The sequence below is a fragment of the Trichogramma pretiosum genome, unplaced genomic scaffold (assembly GCF_000599845.2).
Source record: "Trichogramma pretiosum strain Unisexual culture from Peru unplaced genomic scaffold, Tpre_2.0 scaffold31, whole genome shotgun sequence".
In the NCBI taxonomy this organism is placed as follows: Eukaryota; Metazoa; Arthropoda; class Insecta; order Hymenoptera; family Trichogrammatidae; genus Trichogramma; species Trichogramma pretiosum.
In genome coordinates, this window is record NW_019641631.1 from 33,133 (window position 1) to 51,471 (window position 18,339).

The 18,339-nt window shown below is 40.5% G+C and overlaps 1 protein-coding gene across 1 annotated transcript in view; it reads right to left on the reverse strand.

Annotated features, from left to right (window-relative positions):
* Nucleotides 1–2,728: 2,728 nt before the first annotated feature.
* Nucleotides 2,729–18,339, reverse strand: part of LOC111693735 (motor neuron and pancreas homeobox protein 1-like) — a 66,126-nt gene continuing 50,515 nt past the window's right edge. The window contains exon 3 of the mRNA XM_023459254.1: nucleotides 2,729–2,962. Within this exon, the coding sequence (XP_023315022.1) occupies nucleotides 2,729–2,962 (234 nt within the window). The remainder of the gene's footprint in view (nucleotides 2,963–18,339) is intronic.

Consider the following 18,339-nt stretch of genomic DNA (forward strand, 5'->3'; position numbering starts at 1 on the left):
TACTATCGGCCCAGTGTCGTCGCTACGACACCCGCGTGGCCTCACTTACACTAACACACTTGCTCACACACACACACACACACACACACACACACGCGGGCGGCCCGGCAGCTGCGCCGACCAACGACTTAAAAATACCTTACAATTACCCCAAGTTCTTCGGCGCGTCGCTGCTGCACTGATGACCTATCGTCGATGCTCTGGGTGTAGTCTTCTTGGCCTAACTCCTACTGCTGCCCGCGTCCGGGCTTCGGCGTAGCTCCACGTGTGTTATCTACATTCAAACTTCTCGTCCTCTTTCGGGCTCTGCGCACCTCACTCGTGCGATTCTGTCTGCCCGATCGGACGAGTCTGCTCCGAAGTGTCTTGCCCACCTGGGCTCCGATCTGACTCGTGTATGCAATTTCCCACGGGCACTACACGGGCACTTGCTCACCCGCGTCACAACGACAACTTCAGCAATCACTTCGGCAACTTCGGTTTCACGCACTAGCTCGCGCTTTCCTGCGTCTTTCTATCACTCTGCTTTTTGCGTGGCCTTCTCACTGGCCAGCTTATTCTTATCTGCCTGCCTCGTAGCGAAAGGAATTCGCCCGGTGTCTGCTCGGCTCTTTTCTGTCCTTCTCGCACGTGTTGATACTGGGCCATGCTCCTGGCTTCACATCATCAGTCCGACGGGCCACTGCTTATCATCTACCTGAAAACGCGCGAAAGAAGGGAGACACACACGCACTCACTCATACATACGCGCGTGCGGCAGTCTCGGCGCGACGAATTTTCTGCGAGGGCTCGACTCGCTTACTGACGGCTTGTGCTCCGTCACAATGTGTATGATTTATAGATCAATTCGATTTACTATATGTTCAAAAAAAAAAAAAAAAATTTTTTTTTTTTTTAAATTTAGTCAAGACCCTACCCCCCCTTAAAAGTAACATCATTTCGGACACTCGCAGCCGGAGTGAACAAATCCGAATTGAGCGGCCTAAAACCATCACCGATTTAGGCCTCTGTATTAAACGCTTGCAAGAACTCTTGCGAAAATACAATTCGATCGACAAAGAAATGTACACTCGCTGCCACGAGATGAATAAATATCGGAGAAAAACTATAAAACTGCGGTGACAGCGACTCCACCGATTTCGGGAAGACCCGGGATTTTGTAATGTACACGCGCATGCAAGATATGTGTGAATTATTGACACATATCGAGCCGACTACATACACTGCAACTGCTAAGGCGGGGGCAAATTTAGGTGTATATAAGCAATGATATATAAAATATTGTTGCATTCAACGGGAGTGACGTGCGAATAAAAATATTGTAACAGCACGAGCAAGTGCATCTGCGCGATCCAGCCATCATCCAGACTTCAACCAGCCAAGGAGTATCGTAGGCAGCCAAAGACCTCACCAGGCAAAGACATCGCAGGCAGCCAACGACTCCAAGCAACTATAACGCAAACAGTATGAGTATGAGTATGCGTGTGTGATCTGTAGCGAACTATGCTGCTTGTTAATGATCAAATTAATATTATTGTAAACCATCTCACTACCTAAATAATATACAAACTTCAACCAAAATAATTAAGTCTTCCTTTATTATCACTCCACCTCGGCAACAAGTCTAAGAAATAAATAGTTTATTGTTAAATCCCGACCACTGGATGTAACACCTGTGTCGGACCAAAAACGATATGAGTGACTTGTGCCCAGCGTGTCCTCTGGCGGTGGAAGATGCCGAGCGAGGGACACAAACAGCTGTAGTCGTTTTATCCGACCATTTTGCATACGAGTTGCTAAAGCTCGGCAACATCAGAATCGGTTGGGTTAACGCTGGATCCGAGAAAAACCTCGGTAAGAGTGCTCGCAAGTGCGACGTTTCAGTATCTGTGATGTGTGTCACACGATCCAGATTCCTCGAAGATGGAGGTATTATTGTGCGGCGAGATTTGTGTCTCCCATCCCATACATACACATATTTATCGTGTGCAGACCTCGATCTATGGTTGCGTCTCGGCTGTTTTATTGTAGTAAAAAACGAGCTTGCGTGAATCGACATATTTGATTTCTATAACTTTATAGAAACTTTCATTCTGATATCATGCTCATATTTAATGTTTCATAACCGAATAATAACATTATCCTTCGTAAAAAATGATTTCCATAAAAGAATTTTATTGCTTACATCTTTTATTAAAGATGAAATCGTTGTCATATGTTCATATTTACATAAAAAGTTATTAAAGTTTACATTTTTGAAATTTATTGCAACGCTTTTTAGTCCTTCAAAAATGCAAAATACAATAGTTGTTTTCCTAGCCATTTATACTAGAAAAAGTTTGTTTGACTTCTAAATTTAAAAAAAAAAGTTAGACCACCGAATCAAAAAAATTTTAATTTTTTTTTATATGATCTAACATAAGAGCTTATGTACAAGTATTCATAGTTATTCATTAGAGTCGATCGCGTAAGATTGTTTCATAAGTTCTTAGTTTAATTATGAACCAAATCTTGGTAATAATTTCGCTACAAAATTTTTACTTAAAATTATCAAAAATTTGAAAAGTTTATAATAATTTAATAATAAGTTAATGCTCTATCGTTTAGACTTATTGATATTGAAATTTGATAACAAAGTAACACAAAGTTGCAAAGCATTTCACAAAGGGATCATAAAAAATCGTTGCAATATTTATGTTTCTGTAGCTACAGTTATAAAATAATACGTTTAAGTGATGTACGGCCTATACAGAGATTCATGTTGATCGTTGGTGGTACTATCTGTATTTTTATCAAAAATATCAGTCATCGCGAGCGATATGTTATGATTGCTTAGTTTGCATTCAATACTATCATGAGTGTTTGATTTATTCTGGTGATTTTTCGTTATTGATTTGGCATCCTGTTGAGTTTTCTTGTTTCTTTTCCATTTCATTCGCCGATTTTGAAACCATATTTTCACCTGAAATCAGTTATTAACAATTTTTTACTTATGATTTTTTAATTCGAATCAACACTAATAAACCATTTTATTATTTTAAATTCATATGATTAGTATTAACAATTTATTTTTAGTTCATATTTAAGCTTAAAATGAATCGAATGATTATTATATTTTGTTGTTCAATAGTAAACAGCTTAGATAGAGGGTTCGTGTATTAATAATCATAAAATTCAAATTTAGGAAGTAAATACTTATTTAATGAAATATTCCGTTTTGGGTATTACTTTTTGACGCATTTCTTTTCACAAGCATCAATAACAAAGAAAGAAGAAAAAAATATTTCCTACTCCGACGGTTATACAATGGCTTAAAATGTTTAGACCTTACGTGTTCATAATCATATCACCACGCAACTGCTTTATCACTAATATTACCTGCATTAGAAATATTTCACAGATGAGAAACTCTAATATCTGAAATAGTGTTCATAACTTGATTAGGCTACAGGTCACCCAACAATTTTACGATGAGTTTAATGGCTTATATACACCTTGAAATTTCAAAATGCATGAAAATATGTAAAAATAATATATAGGAACATTTATAAATTATCCTCATATATAACGCTTCTTTCAATAAGGAACTATTTACATTTACTTAAATAGTGTTTAAAGCACCTAGGCAAGTAAAAATTAAAAAAAAATTAAGTTGGTCTGTTTTATTATAGTTCTAATCAAAAATCACTTAATTATACCTTTATATGAGCGCGTCCAGCATTAGTCGGCCACCGTGTGCAATTACGGTGGGGTATTATATTTCCAGCGAGTTGAAAAGACAAAGACAAAAAAACAGGTCCGTGCATACCGACCCACGCTCATTCATCTCTATATCTTTAATACTTCTATTTGTCTCGGTTTTTCTAAATAAAAACTTAAGGGGAGATATACACCAAATTTGACCGAAAAATCGATTTTTTTTTTATGTTTGCTTTCGATTCTTTGACATTTGAAGTATCATTTCCCAAATTTTTAGCCCTCAAAACAAATTATTTATGTTATTATAATGTGTGTAAGCCATATCACGTCAAGTCTCGAATGGCTCGCCCGCGCGGCATTATTAGGCGAAATCTCGCAATTTCTAACTCGCTGTAAAAGTTACTAAATGCACCTAAAAAAAAAAGTAAACTACCATTTCGATAGGAAATTACCTCAGCTTTCTGATGGTGGGGTCATATTATCAAAAATTTTCCATTTTCCTCGAGAAAATTGCCGGAAAACTTTTAAAGTCGAATATCTCGAAAAGGGCATTTTCAAGGCGTTCGGCTGCCAGTACTACTGCTGTTAGTGCTGCCTCTGGTGTTCAAATTTGAGAATCAAATTTGTAAACAAAAAGCTAGCCTCTCTTATATAGCAGAATTAAACTGCACCAGCAGAAGTAGCAGAAAAATATTTATTATTTTGTTTATGTGAAGATGCAATTGATAAAAATTTCACATGGGCAACTAAAATGTCAAAATAAATCAGCTGTGTAATGAGTGATGTTTTATAATTTGAGAGTTGAAGTTAATTGGGAAAGTGAATTAATAAAAGTTTTTTCATCAAAATTTAAAGTAGTTCATTACCAAAGAGAAAAATAAAGATTCATAATTTTATTTAGTTTATATTGTTTGTCAGTGCTGCAGTGTAGTGATTGATTTATAGTAAAACATATTTTCTTACAAGTGATACAGTTAAAATATACTTGAAATTATAGCATGTTTTATTTTTAGAAAAGGCATTTGAAATAATAATGCTCAAATGCACCTTTCAAATCTAAAACATTTATGCTTGGTACTTAACAACATACAGCACTGAGAAACTGAATAATGCACGCATGATGCCTGAATTTTGTGTGAGTTGAGTGAAATTTACATTGAAACAAATCAATAAAATGATGTGAAAAAGCTCAAATTAGTATGAGAATGAGTAAAGTGTGAGTGAGATTTATGTGTGGGCCACTGAGAATGTAAAGGGAAAGATTTCAATATTTTAAACATAAATTCTTTCTTTTGCTTCTCCTGGAAAGTTTGATTTTTCACATTTTAGTCCAGTGTGCGCAGGGTTTCTCAGTCAGTTTTCATCATAGAGACCTCTAGTACGTCTCAAATTCTTCAGAAAAATGTCCTTTATGGGCTGAGTTTTGTGGAATTTTGATTCAAGTTATAAAAAAGTTTTTACAACAATAGATGTGAAAAAAAGCAAAATTCATGAAAATTTATTGTTGTTTTTGAGCACATATTGAGTAACAGAACTGATGTAAAGGTCTAAATCAAAATTCTAGAAAACTCAGCCCATAAAGAGTAATTTTATGAAGATTTTGAGACGTACTAGAGGTCTGTACTTCAAAAACTCTGGTCTGAACCTTGCGCAGAGTGCCAAAATCCTAAAATAGCAAAAATAAGCTATTTTTAGACGCAGAGGTCTATTCTGACACTTTTTTCCACATTTTGTTGGGTCCAAAGATGCCAAATTGATGTTGAAAACATAGGTTGACATCAAACTGTGATGTATATCACAAAAATGCCCAATAAGAACCAATTGGTGTATGACTCCCCTTAACGTGTTGCTCAAAAATTTGTAACGGTGGGATCAGGTGGTGGCTTAAAATGATAAGTCGTAAAAATTCGGTAACAAGTATTTGTCGATTTATTGATAAACTAAAGATTAATTATTTACAAATATAGCAAATAAATGAAGCAAACAAAATGATTTGAGTTAAGCAAAAAAGAAATTAAAGCAAAGAACAAAGAAAAGCAATAACTTTGATTACGTAATTAAGGGGACACACCTGTGTTTATGCCTATAAATGTGTTTGAGTACTCCGAGGCTAGGTGGCGTCGGCACCGACCGTCGCTCACGCAAGCAGCAAACCTCGCTTCCCCCTATATAAGAGGGCCCGTCTCTCTCTGGCGTGTTCACTAGCGCACGCTGGCAAGTAGAGAGATCTACTCGAGTTCGCATTTTATGCGACGTCTGCAATAGGGTGACCGTTGAGAAAGATTGCTTTCGTTGGGTAGTCGCTGCAGATTGACCGCTGAGGGGGTTCGCCTCCGTTGGGTAGTCACTCGAGTGCATTAAGAAATCTGCTTCAGCGTATCTTTCACTCTGAATTGCAGAGCGAAAGACAGCTAGTTTGCCTGGCATCGCCGGTATAGCGATTATAATTAATCAACGGATAAAAATTGTAAATTCGCTGATGTTATTGATATTTTGTTCTTCATACTGTTTTTCTAGGCATCTTGCTATTTTGCACATATTTACACTATCACTTGACTTATTTTAAATAAATCTTCATTATTTAAATTACTCAATATCTCAAATACTTATTTCAATAAACCTTTCATTTCAACAGCAATACCTACAAAAGGCTTTATTGTTTTTGGCCTGATGACAAAAAACAAAATGAAAAACATGAAAATTAAGGATTACTATTAAAATTTTTTGTTTCTGATGTAAAAATATGTTTTTATAGGTCCTTTTACAACAAATAATATGTCTGTAGTTCCTCTTATTATAAATAATCATCCATCAAACATGTATATTGACTTGTGATTTCTAAGTAGAAAAGAATTTTATTGCTAAACTTTTGAGACAGCAAGGATCCGGATTAGTAAAAAATTGCATTCAAAATCATGCGGTCAATGACTTAGAAATCACAAGTCAATATACTTGTTTGATAGATGATTTTCAATAATAAGAGAAACAAGAGACATCTTTTTTGTTGTAAAAGGAGCTATAAAAACATAGTTTTACGTCAGAAACAAAAAATTTTAATAGTTATCCTTAATTTTCATGTTTTTCATTTATAGGTATAAACACAGGTGTGTCCCCTTAATCACAAGTAAGCAAAAAAAGATTATTATTTGCAACTAATATTAGTAATCTGGCAAGAACAGTTAGCGATAGCCAAGCAAAAAGGTGACAGGCAAAGCGGACACAGGTGCCGAATCTGCCTTAGCGCTGCAAGTTGCCTGCTTATATGAGCAATTCTCAAAAAAATCTGCCATTTTTGAGGTCCAAAAAGCCAAGATTTTTTTATGGATGCTACACGCCCCCTGCGGAATGGAAAGTATCTATTGGGGTATTAGAAACAAGGCAAAAATCGCGAACATGATTGTTTTCGTAGGTAATTTTTCTATGTACATTCTAAGGTCGGATAATATGATTTTCGTAAAAATGGCTTGACGAAAGCAGACACCTCTGCAAAACTTCGAGACAAAGGTTAATGTAAAAATTAAAAACTCTATACCCGACGTATTTTTTGGCGAGAAATCCAATGTGACCTTGGATTTGACCTTGAACGTAACCTTCAAGCTCCAGAGACCCAAAAATCAATTTTCTAATGTACAGCATTTCTCAATCATTTCACATGGAATAGCTTCTGTTCGTTGATTTATTTTCCTTCTTAACTCCTCAAGACTTTCTGGTTTAGTTTGATAGATTTGATCTTTCAAATAACCCCACAAAAAAAGTCTAAAGGCATTAAGGGCTAACAGGGGGCTTAATTATTTATCATTTTTCAATTACAGTACTAGGCTATAAAAGTGAAAAAAATGTAAACAAATAAAAGTGAAAAAAAAAACTTTAGCTACTCCTGTGTACAATTTTCTAGAATTTAGTATTCATTTTTTATCATTTTCCATAAATTAATTTCACTTTGCTATATGTACAAGTAGCTACAGTTCATCTTATGGCTAGCTTTTGGTTGCGACCATGGCCAATTGGCTATCGAACAAAATGAAACTACATAGGCTCCTTTAGCTGAATGCTTGGTCTTGGATTTCTACGACAGGTAGCTTAGATATGCGTATAGCTTGCGTTGATGACCTATACCCTCATTATTATTGTACTCAATTGTTTCTAAGTATCTAACTTAACAAAATACTTTCAAATAGGCTATTGAAAAGGGTTATCATTTGTGTTATTGAAAAAAAAACATGTTTTTCACTTTTACAGCCTAATACTGTAATTGAAAAATGATAAATAATTAAGCCCCCTGTTAGCCCTTAAGTCCAGAGATCTCGCTGTCCATTCTACTGCACTTCGTCTACCTATCCATATATCAAAAAATTCTTCATCAAAGAAGTTCCTGACACACGACCATAATCAGCCGGAGCATCATCTTGCTGGAACCAAGTATGATCATAATTATCACCTTTCACAGCTCTTATTGCTGGATAGATATCATTCCGCAACATTTGCTCGTATTTTTCAGCATTTAAATTTCCATTAATAAAAAAATGGTCCTATTATTTGGTCACCTACTATTCCCGCCCATACATTCAATTTTTAGGGATATTGTGTTTTGTCTTCTCTTATATGAGGGTTGGTGTATACCAATAACGGCAATTTTGTCTATTAACATTGTTATTTATTTGGAACTTGGCCTCATCAGAAAACACAATATTATCCAAAAGTAAAGGATCTGTAACCAACATATTCATCATCCTTTTACAGAACTCAACGCGACGATCTGGATCGTTTTCCTTTAGTTCTTGAAAGAGAGTAACTTTGTACGGGTGGAACTTATTATTTTTTAATATCCTCCGAACTGTTATATCACTGGTTCCTTGTTCCAGTGCCGTAGATCGAGTCGATGGGGGTTTTCAAAAAATGACAGGATCATATCTAATGATCTGTCATCCGTGGTCATTGTTGCTGGCCTTCCAGACCTGACGAGGTCTTTAACAGATACTGTTTCCTCGAATCGTCTCAAGGTTTTTGAGACCGACGATTTCGAAAGAGGAGGGCCGTTATTGTTCCGGAAATGCGCGTTGAAAAGAATGATAACGTTATTATTCGATATTTTCATATTTCCTCAACCTCTCATCATTAGCATGCTAATTTTTTCCCTTTCCGTCGAATGAAACATTTGAAAATTTCGAGGTTTTAGAAAAAATGTATGATGAAACTTTTGTAAGCAACAGATAAGAATAAGTATTTTATACAATGAATGCTATGAATGAGATTTATATCGACAGAATTACACAAGTCTCTTTCCTCGAAAAGTCAGTCAGATATCACACGAACCAAAGTGAGATGGTTTATTTTTTTCATAAAAATGTTAATTGAATATATTCAGTTTATTATTTAAAGCTTATTGTGAAGCTTTAGTTAATCAAGCTATCGAAATTGTTGACATTAAAATTAATTTTTCAACGTACGTGGATATAATTTTTTGCCCAAAGAAAAATCTTAGAAACAAGTTGTGCGATTAACAATGTTCTGAAAAGTGTCCATAAACAAAAAATAAATTTTTTAACGTAGAACTTTACACTCTTTTCGAATATACAATAAAAAATGGGGGTTTCCATTTGAAAAATCGATTTTTGGATCGCTGGGGCTTCAAGGTTACGTCTAAGGTCAAATTCAAGGTTACCATCGGATTCCTCGTCAAAAAATACGTCTGATATGGGGTCTTTGATTTTTTTTAACGAATATTCTGCGATACATAATTCCAAGGGTTTCCATACTTTTGTCGCACCCTGTATACCTAAAGCGGCTTAATGCTATAAATAATTAAGGCGGTTATTTGAGGTTTGTCGGTTTTATTTATTGATCCTAGCTCTTCGACGTTTGAGACTCAACTGACTAATCAACATACATTTTTATTGGTTCTTGAAAATAACAATTGAAAAATGCTAATTAAAAATGACGCGCGACATGAACAGAGCCGCCACACCACCTCCCTACGCAGTAGCATAAAAGAATATTAATCCGAGGGTCATAAATTAAAACGAACACGTCAAACAGTCGATGGACACAGACAAAGGTTTTCCACGAATCTTGAGAACCATCGTCTTGTCGGTACGATCTAACACTTCATAAGGGCCAGTATATGGAGTGGAAACTAACGCCTTGGAAATGCAATCGTCTCGCAAGAAAACATATTTGCAATGTTGAAGCTCCTTATAAACAAATACGTTGGGCTTGCAATGTCTCGAAACAGGCTGAGGCTGTAAATGTTCAAAAACCGCTGCCAATTTATTGGCAAAGAGCTTCCTCATAAAAAATAATATTAATAAAAGGCATCGGTTATTAAAGTGAAAATTCGTATTTTTAAATTTTGATTCACTGTCTAGTGTCCTAACTACCAGTAGATCACGACCATCAGGTCCATCATGTTAGCATACATTTCTATGTTAGCCAAAAGGCCGAGAAAACAAAAACTCATACAGACATTTGTTGGTAATTCAATGTAGTTTCCAAATATGTAAACCAAATTGTCCTACGACGTCTGGTTCAAAATCTCGTTTTCGAGCCTATCACAGAGCTCCCTCTATGAGGAAGCAAAATAACCGCAAGCGATGTAATAAATCGGATGGATTGCTTAAAGATTCAATGGTTGAGCTTTTGAAAAGTTTGCCGGGTAAACGCAACTTCTCGCCATACACCAGCTCGCTGAAAGTTGATGATATGTCTTCCTTAAAAGCTGATCGGATGCCAAGAAGAACCAACGGAAGAGCTTCGAGCCCATTATCGTTGTGATGAGCCATGAGAGAAGTTTTCAGATGTCGGTGAAAAACTTCGACTATTCCGTTGCTTTGGGGATGCCAACTGTTCGTATGTCGATACTTGATGCCGAAAAGCTTCGCAAAATCTGTAAACATGTGAGATGTAAATTGATCTCCTCTATCTGTTGTCAAAATATCCGGATATCCGACACATTAACGATTTTGTCAACAATATCGTCGGAAAAGTGTGAGGCTGCCAAAATAGATTTATCTGCTGACGATGAAACCAATATCAAAATCAATGGGGTTACTTTGGATGTATCCAGAACAGATTTTGAGAATATTTGTTCACACCTTTTTAAAAAAATTCAAAATTGCCTAAGTGAAACATTGGAACGAGCAAAACAAAAAGTAAAAATGGATAAAAGTCAGATTCAGAAAGTAATTTTAGTTGCTGGTTCATCAAGGATTGCGAAAATTAATACCATTCTTCAGAACACTTTCCCAGATATTTCATTATGCAAGGATATCGACTATGATGAGGCGATAGCAAAGGGTGCAGCAATATACGCTAATATTCTGTTAAATACTGAAATTGAGTCACCACTTTTCATCGAAGATATTACCCCGTTTCCATTGGGAGTAAGAACTTTTAAGAATGAAGAAAATCACACTTTTAGCGTAGTCCTACAACAATATTCGATCATTCCTTGTTCACACACCCGGATGTTTACTACTGCTAAAGATAATGCTACTACAGTCTATATTGAGATTTATGAAGGAGAATCCAAAATAGCAGAAGATAATCAATTTCTAGGTTGTTTCGAATTGACAAAAATCGAAAGAGCCAAAAAAGGTGAACCATCTATAGAAGTAAAATTTAGTATTGATAAAGAAGGAATTCTGAAAGTTTATGCTGTAGATGAAGCTACCAAATCAAAAAAGGAGTTAACAATTCAACGAAAATATTCAAATAATCCTGAAATATCCAAAGGTTTTACGATTTTCCCGCAAGAAAAGGTCGTGGTTTTTCTGTTGATACATCGCAATAAATAGATTTCATCGATCCAGGAAGCTTGATCAAATTTGATTTGAGAGATGAATCAGCGTTGTCAAGAAAAGAACGTAATGCTCCATCGTTAATTTGCGAATCAGCAAGAGCCTCAAAATTTAATGATGAATGATCAAGAGGCAACGCTTCGATGCGAGAGAAAGCGTCTGCCACGACATTTTTCGATCCTTCAATTATTCGATATCAGTTGTGAATTGGGAAACGAACGACCTGATACGGTACAAGCAAAGAGTATCAACAAATCTGATACCTATATAAGGAACAGAATCACCCGTGTAGCCATTAGTCTTGTGTTATTTCGTAATAATGAAAGTTGACAAGGCAACGAACACTCAAACGCACGACGTCGTGGGGGAGCGTGGATCGTGGATAAGCCACCCTTACCACTAGGTCCTCGTGGCCTCATCGTCAAGACGAAGCCGAGGTTGATAGCAAATAAATGCCGTGGGAAAAAAATGCCGGGTGGCAAAGCTACTCAGACGGAGAAGCCATCGACGTCTGAGGCGGCGATCCAAGTAAGGAGAGAAGAGTTGTACCCGTTGATGGACCCGCAGATCTACCCGCCAAACCCGATGGACTCGAGTGACGACGAATTTTTCTTTGTATTGCTGGAGGACTACCTGCCGCCGAGAAAGGGAATTCGGTCAGCGGGATTTAAGGAACAGCTGAGCAAAGAATTTGAAGAGATGTGGTAAGGAGAAGCGGAAGAAGATCAAGCAAGATTTTTTTGTAAATCTGACTCCGTTTGTTTTTTTTTTTTTTTTATTGTTATGTTTAGGCGAGAAATGGGCGAGGAGATCTGTGGCATCATGCGACGAGGGCAGTGATGTGCGAAATTTTTTTTGTAATTTCTTTCTCTTTCACTCTTTCAAAGTAATTTTTAGTAATTTCATACGCCATAAATTGTAATATTTTTTTTTCTTTCTTTTTGGGTTTTTGTGATAATAACTTTAGTTATTCTGGGGGTTTATTTGCAACTGTGGAAAAACTATATTTTTTTTTATATAGAGTCACTGATCGTAACGTTATATGCATTGTTGTGATATAAATTTTGTTTGTATATTTTTTCCTTACTTGCAAATCAGGGGACTATGTGACACTACGGATCAACGACTAAGAACAGCTGATGTCTTGCCATTACAATCAGCTGTTGTATCCCTGCCTTGACAGCCAGTCAGCTGATCATATCCCTTCTTTGACAGATCAGCTGATGGTCGTTTGGGGTAGGAAGATTTTGGCACGAGATCGGCGCTATAAAAGAGCCAACTCGAACGACGAAGAATCAGAAGCCTTCGGTCGGCGACTCACGGAGCAACTTATAAAGCTCTAAGCCTTGCAAATTATAAAGCAAGTAGCAGCTCTCTAGCGACTTATACCGAGCAGTCATCGCCGGAGCTGGTTAAATTTATAGGAATTTCTTACCGGCGTTCGCGCGTATAGCGGCTCACTTGTGCTAGTGTTGCGCAGCCAAATTTGTAAATATTGTATATAGTTTCACTGTAAATAAATCGTTATTGTTGAGTTACAAAAACTCTACGTGTTGTAAATCACACGACCTTTTCCTCATTTCAGGACGCGGAATAGAGTTTGATTTGTAAAGTAAATTTAATTTTAAATATTAAAATAATATTTCCTCATTTTTTGCTTGATTTGATTACCAAGTTCGAGTCACTTGTTCGTACACTAACAAAGAAGAGAGACAGCGGACCACGGAAACTCACATAAGCGTTCAAAAAAGAAAAATTATTTACAAATATAACGAGTAGACGTTCCAAGTTTGAGCATACAAGTATAGTTAATAAAAAAAATTGGCAGATGTGTGTAAAAGATGAATAGCTTTTTATGAGATGAAAAGTGAGTTTGTGAGGGAGGGTGGAATGAGAGCGAGGTTTTTAGTGCAGCATCGTGTGGTCCAGTTTTTGATATCCAACGATAGTAGGTGGTCGTAAATGAGTGATTTATAGGCAGAATATGGACGATTTAGATCAATGGTGAAAGGAAGTGAGTTTAAGAGTCGAGATGCAGTGTGAACAAAAGAATGAGCTTGCGCGTATTATGCGGGAGCGTCGGATTTTAATAAAGTCCGACGACTTTTCGAATGGTAGCCTTGAAAGAACCTGAAACCGAATGGAGTTTCAGAGTTTACACTCTGCAACTGCCAAGACGGCTAGAATTGAACTTGGAAAAAAGTTCGCTAGCTTTTTCGAACGGTAGCCCTGAAAAGGCCAGTAGCCGAGAGGAGTTTCAGAGTTTACACTCTGTAACTGCCAAGACTACTAGCATCGAACTTTAATAAAAGTTCGATGACTTTTCGAACAGTAGCCCTGAAAAGGCCGGAGACTGAAAAGAGTTGCAGAGTTTGCACTTTGCAACTGACATGACGGTTAGCCTCAATCTTTAGCAAAAGTTCGAGGTCTTTCGAGGTCCTACGAGAGGTGGTCCTGAAAAGGACCGGGGCCGAGTTGGCTTGTACAAGCTCCAATTTGTTAGTTGGCGAGCAATGTGGGTCGAGTGGCCACCCAAATCCGATGTTGTTCCAAGTCTGAGTCAACTCTGCAAAGGGAGGCTGGAGATCCCGTTGACCTTGTGGACTTGGCTGCGGTGACGAATCTGAATTGGCCTTGTTGGTTCGTTGCAGACGGAAGGTCCAGGCTGCACTCGCTGAGCGACCGAATTCGAAAAGACCGAGGCTCGAAGTGGCCGATACTTAAGCCCTGGCGGGGATAAGTAGCTTGTGGGTGTCGGCGCTGCGCCACCTAGCGGTCACTAGTGAAGCTTCTTAGTGTAGAAGTGGCGAGGAGGTTTGGAAGAAAGCGAAAAATAAGAAGAGATTGTTTAATAAAAGTTCGATGACTTTTCGAACAGTAGCCCTGAAAAGGCCGGAGACTGAAAAGAGTTGCAGAGTTTGCACTTTGCAACTGACATGACGGTTAGCCTCAATCTTTAGCAAAAGTTCGAGGTCTCGAACGCGTCGAGTTGTAGAACCTCTGGAAATCCGAGAGATTTGTGTAAACCCCTGAGATCTGGGAGAAAACACGTTGCTTGGGTCTTGGTGACTCTGGGTAAGAGTGCCGCACTTCTTCGGAGATAGCCAGGAGAAGTGCTCAGCGCAAGAGCTCACGAGCGAATGCGGCAGCGGCCTAGCGTGCCGGCTTATATAGCGCGGCGTGGACGACGTGCGACGCAGCGGTGGCCCCCACCACCACTGCCAGCGTTTCGGCTGAGAAATGGCGCGATCACAGCGAGGTTGAGAACCGGCGCCGATCCGCAAAGCTCGATGTGACTTGCAGTCCGCGTCTATAATACGCGTCTTGCGTATATCACGCTGATGTGCGGGGGGTCGAGTAATGAAGTGATGGCCTAGCACGCCGGCTAGGGGAGTGAGTGTTGATACTATTTGAGTAAAGCGAAAAACTATTGTAAATATGCGTGGATGATTTCTTATGAAGGATGTTCAAAGCGAGCACCGCCACTCTGAGCAGACGCTGGCGTCTTACTGACAGCCATTCAAGAGATAGGCGATATGGGGTGATGGGTTCATCGCGCGCGATAGTGCCGTACATGAATCGAGTATATGCATTTTGCAGGTGCTGCAGACGCAGGTCCTGCTCTTTGGTTGTGGCATTGTATACCGTGGCTGCGTCATCCATGTGTGGCAGCACAAGAGCCACAGATAAAGATTCACGTAGCTGATGAGAGAGAGAGAGAGAATTGAATTGAATTGAATTGAAAGTTTATTTGATCGGACCGTGAGGTAGAACCCCATATGGCCCAGTGTGAAAGTACAGTGTACAGAGGTTTACATTTTTAGGTAAGTTGCACAGTATATAAGTACAGTCATGTCAACAGTGGTACAGAGCATAGAAGTTTTTACGTAGAAAATGTATAGTTAAACACCAGTATTGTAATATAGATATACAGTTTAACACCAGTATTGTAATGAAAATGACGATGAATAGTTGATGGCGAGCGGTGTGCTCTCATGATGGCGGAAAGGTGAGTATGTTGGCGAGTGATGGTGGAATGAGGGTGAGGTTTTCAGTTATGCATCGGGATTTCCAGTCTTGTTTATCGAGTGAGAGGAAGTGATTATAGATGAGCTTTTTATATGAAGAGGCGGGAAGAGTGAGATTGATTTCGAAGGGAAGTGAAAAAAGTATGCGTGATGCGGTGTGCGAGAAAGACTTCATGAGAGCTCCAGTGCGTTTGGCGTTGTAGTAGACCAGCGGCCTGATGCGACGAGGGGAGGTGCGGATTTCGGGGTGGTCTGCCATGAGGATGAAAGAAGCTCGCAGTCGAGATGGTGAACCACTTCGTAGTATCTCCAGAGCGAGCAAGGCAATCCTCAGCTCTCGTCGACGACACACCGACAGCCATCCCAGGGCCAGGCGGTATGGTGTTACATGGGCAGTGTGAGGAATGGAGCCATAGGCGAAGCGTACGCAGGCGTATTGAACACGCTGTAGCCGTAGGTTTTGTTCGGCCGTCACAGAGTCGTAGACCGCCGCAGCATAGTCGAGGTGAGGGAGCACCAGGGCGACCGCAAGCGTTTTCCTTTTTTTTTTTTTTTTTTTGACTCTTCCTTCGTTTTCTTATTTTCATCCACGTGCCCACGTGCCTCCGTGGCACGAGCAAATTTATTTCTATTTAATACACACACAAGTTTTTCATCGCGTTGTTATATTTATAATGTAAATAATTTCAAGATCGCTTCTGTAGGAAGGTGCGAGCTGTGTATACCGTGATTTGTTTTACTGGCACGCGAGTGAGATTTATACTCGTATGATAAATTAAAAAGATGTCGTTTATACGATGTTTCGGTGGTAAGATTATTACACTCAAGCGTGATCGAAGTTAGATCTACCTCTATTGGATTTATAGAGTTATTAAGATATGATTGACGAGCGGTGGCCACGATCGACTGTGGAAAAGCGTGTTAGATAGAGGTGCGACTTATTACACGTGAAAACCTCAATTTTTACGACCATCTTTGTTATAGGCGCACATCAACACATATTATATATATTACTAAAATATCAATATAGAGTTTTTCTAATTTCGGAGCAAACGAAAAAAGTCAACGTAAGCGCACTCGCGCGTGCGTGCACGAAATTATGCTAATTGAGCGCATGGAGAAAGAAAGAGAGAGAGAGAGAGAGAGNTCCGCCAGTAGGGTCAGCGGGGGTACGCCGGCTATCACGTACGTCGCATCGTAGGAGACGTGTGGTCGCCCGCTGATCACGCGCAGGCAGGCTCGTCGGTGCACGGCCTCCGCTTGACGGATGTAGGCCTGCGTCTCTGTCGCACATCTCCAGATGGGCGCTCCATACAGGAGGATCGAGTCGACGACGTGAGCATAGAGCTCTCGTCGGCTGCTTCTGGGCCCACCGGTGTTGGGCATGATCTTTGCTAGGGCTCCAGCCACTCTTGCTGCCTTTTCGCTGGCGGTTCGGAGGTGTTGGTCGAACCTCAGCTTGGAGTCAATGTGTAGGCCCAGGTAGCGGATGCAGGGAGACGACCTTATGCTGCAGTCGCCCACGGTGATGGTGATGGTTTCCGTTTTTTTCCTACTAGTGATCAGTAGGGCCTCGGTCTTGTGGTCGGCCGTAACAAGGCTAAGCTCGTGGAGCGTGCGCCGCACCTGCTCGATGGCAGCGTCAAGATCGTACTCGATCTGCCACAGGTGCTTAGCAACGGCCACCAGGGCGATGTAGTCCGCGAAGCCGACGATTCTTACGTTGCCTCTGAAGTTGAGGCGCAGTACGGCGTCGTACATGACGTTCCACAGGATGGGCCCCAGGACAGATCCTTGCGGAACGCCTGCTGTGACACTGTAGGACCCTGGCCCGTCGTCCGTGTCGTAGTCGAGGACTCTCGCTGAGAGGTAGCTGCTGATGATTCTCAGCAGGTACTCAGGCGCGCGCATCCGGCGCAGCGCGGTGTGGATGCTGTTCCACCGAGCCGAGTTGAACGCGTTCTTCACGTCGAGGGTCACGACTGCACAGTATTTCTTGGTTCCGCGGTTCCATCTTTTACCTGCGATAGCCTCTCGAGCAGTGGAGATGACGCTCTCGATGGCGTTGATCGTCGATCGCCCCTTCCGGAAACCATACTGGTGGTCTGAGAGGCCCTCCGGGCTCTCGGTGATGGCTTCGAGGCGGTCGCAAATGATTCTTTCCAGAATCTTGCCCGCTGTGTCGAGCATGCAGAGCGGCCTGTACGACGATGGTTCATCGGGGGGCTTGCCTGGCTTTGGCAGCAGGACTATAGCCTCTGACGTTTCCAGCACGCAGGAAAGACGCCGGTACGCAGGCATGCCGTATACACCTGCAAGAAGGCGTCAGGGTGCTCGGCGATGGCGGTCTTGATAACGGCGTTTGGTACGCCATCCGGCCCGGGCGCGGTGTGCTCCTTGATCCTCCTGTAAGCTCTTCGGAGTTCCTCCAAGGTGACGGCCGGAACAATTTCTCCTGCCTGGGGTGGTGGTGGGGGAGCAGGTTCGTCGGGCACGCGAGGGAAGAGGGCTGCCACTATGCGGTGCACCAGGGACGGAGAGCTCGGAGGATTTACTCTCGGGCCTCTGAGACGGGACATGACCGTCGTGTACGGTTTACCCCACACGTCCTCGTTGACCTCGTTGCACAGTTTGTTCCAACACAGGCGCTTGCTGGTCTTGATAGCAGCGCGCAGGAGACGTCTTGCAGAGGCGTAGCTCGCTCGGCAAGCGTCTTCGTTTGGCCGACCGTGTGCTCTCTGGGCAAGCCTTCGCGCTCGCAGACATGCACGCCGAAGGTCGGCGATCTCGTTTGTCCACCAGTACACCACGCCACG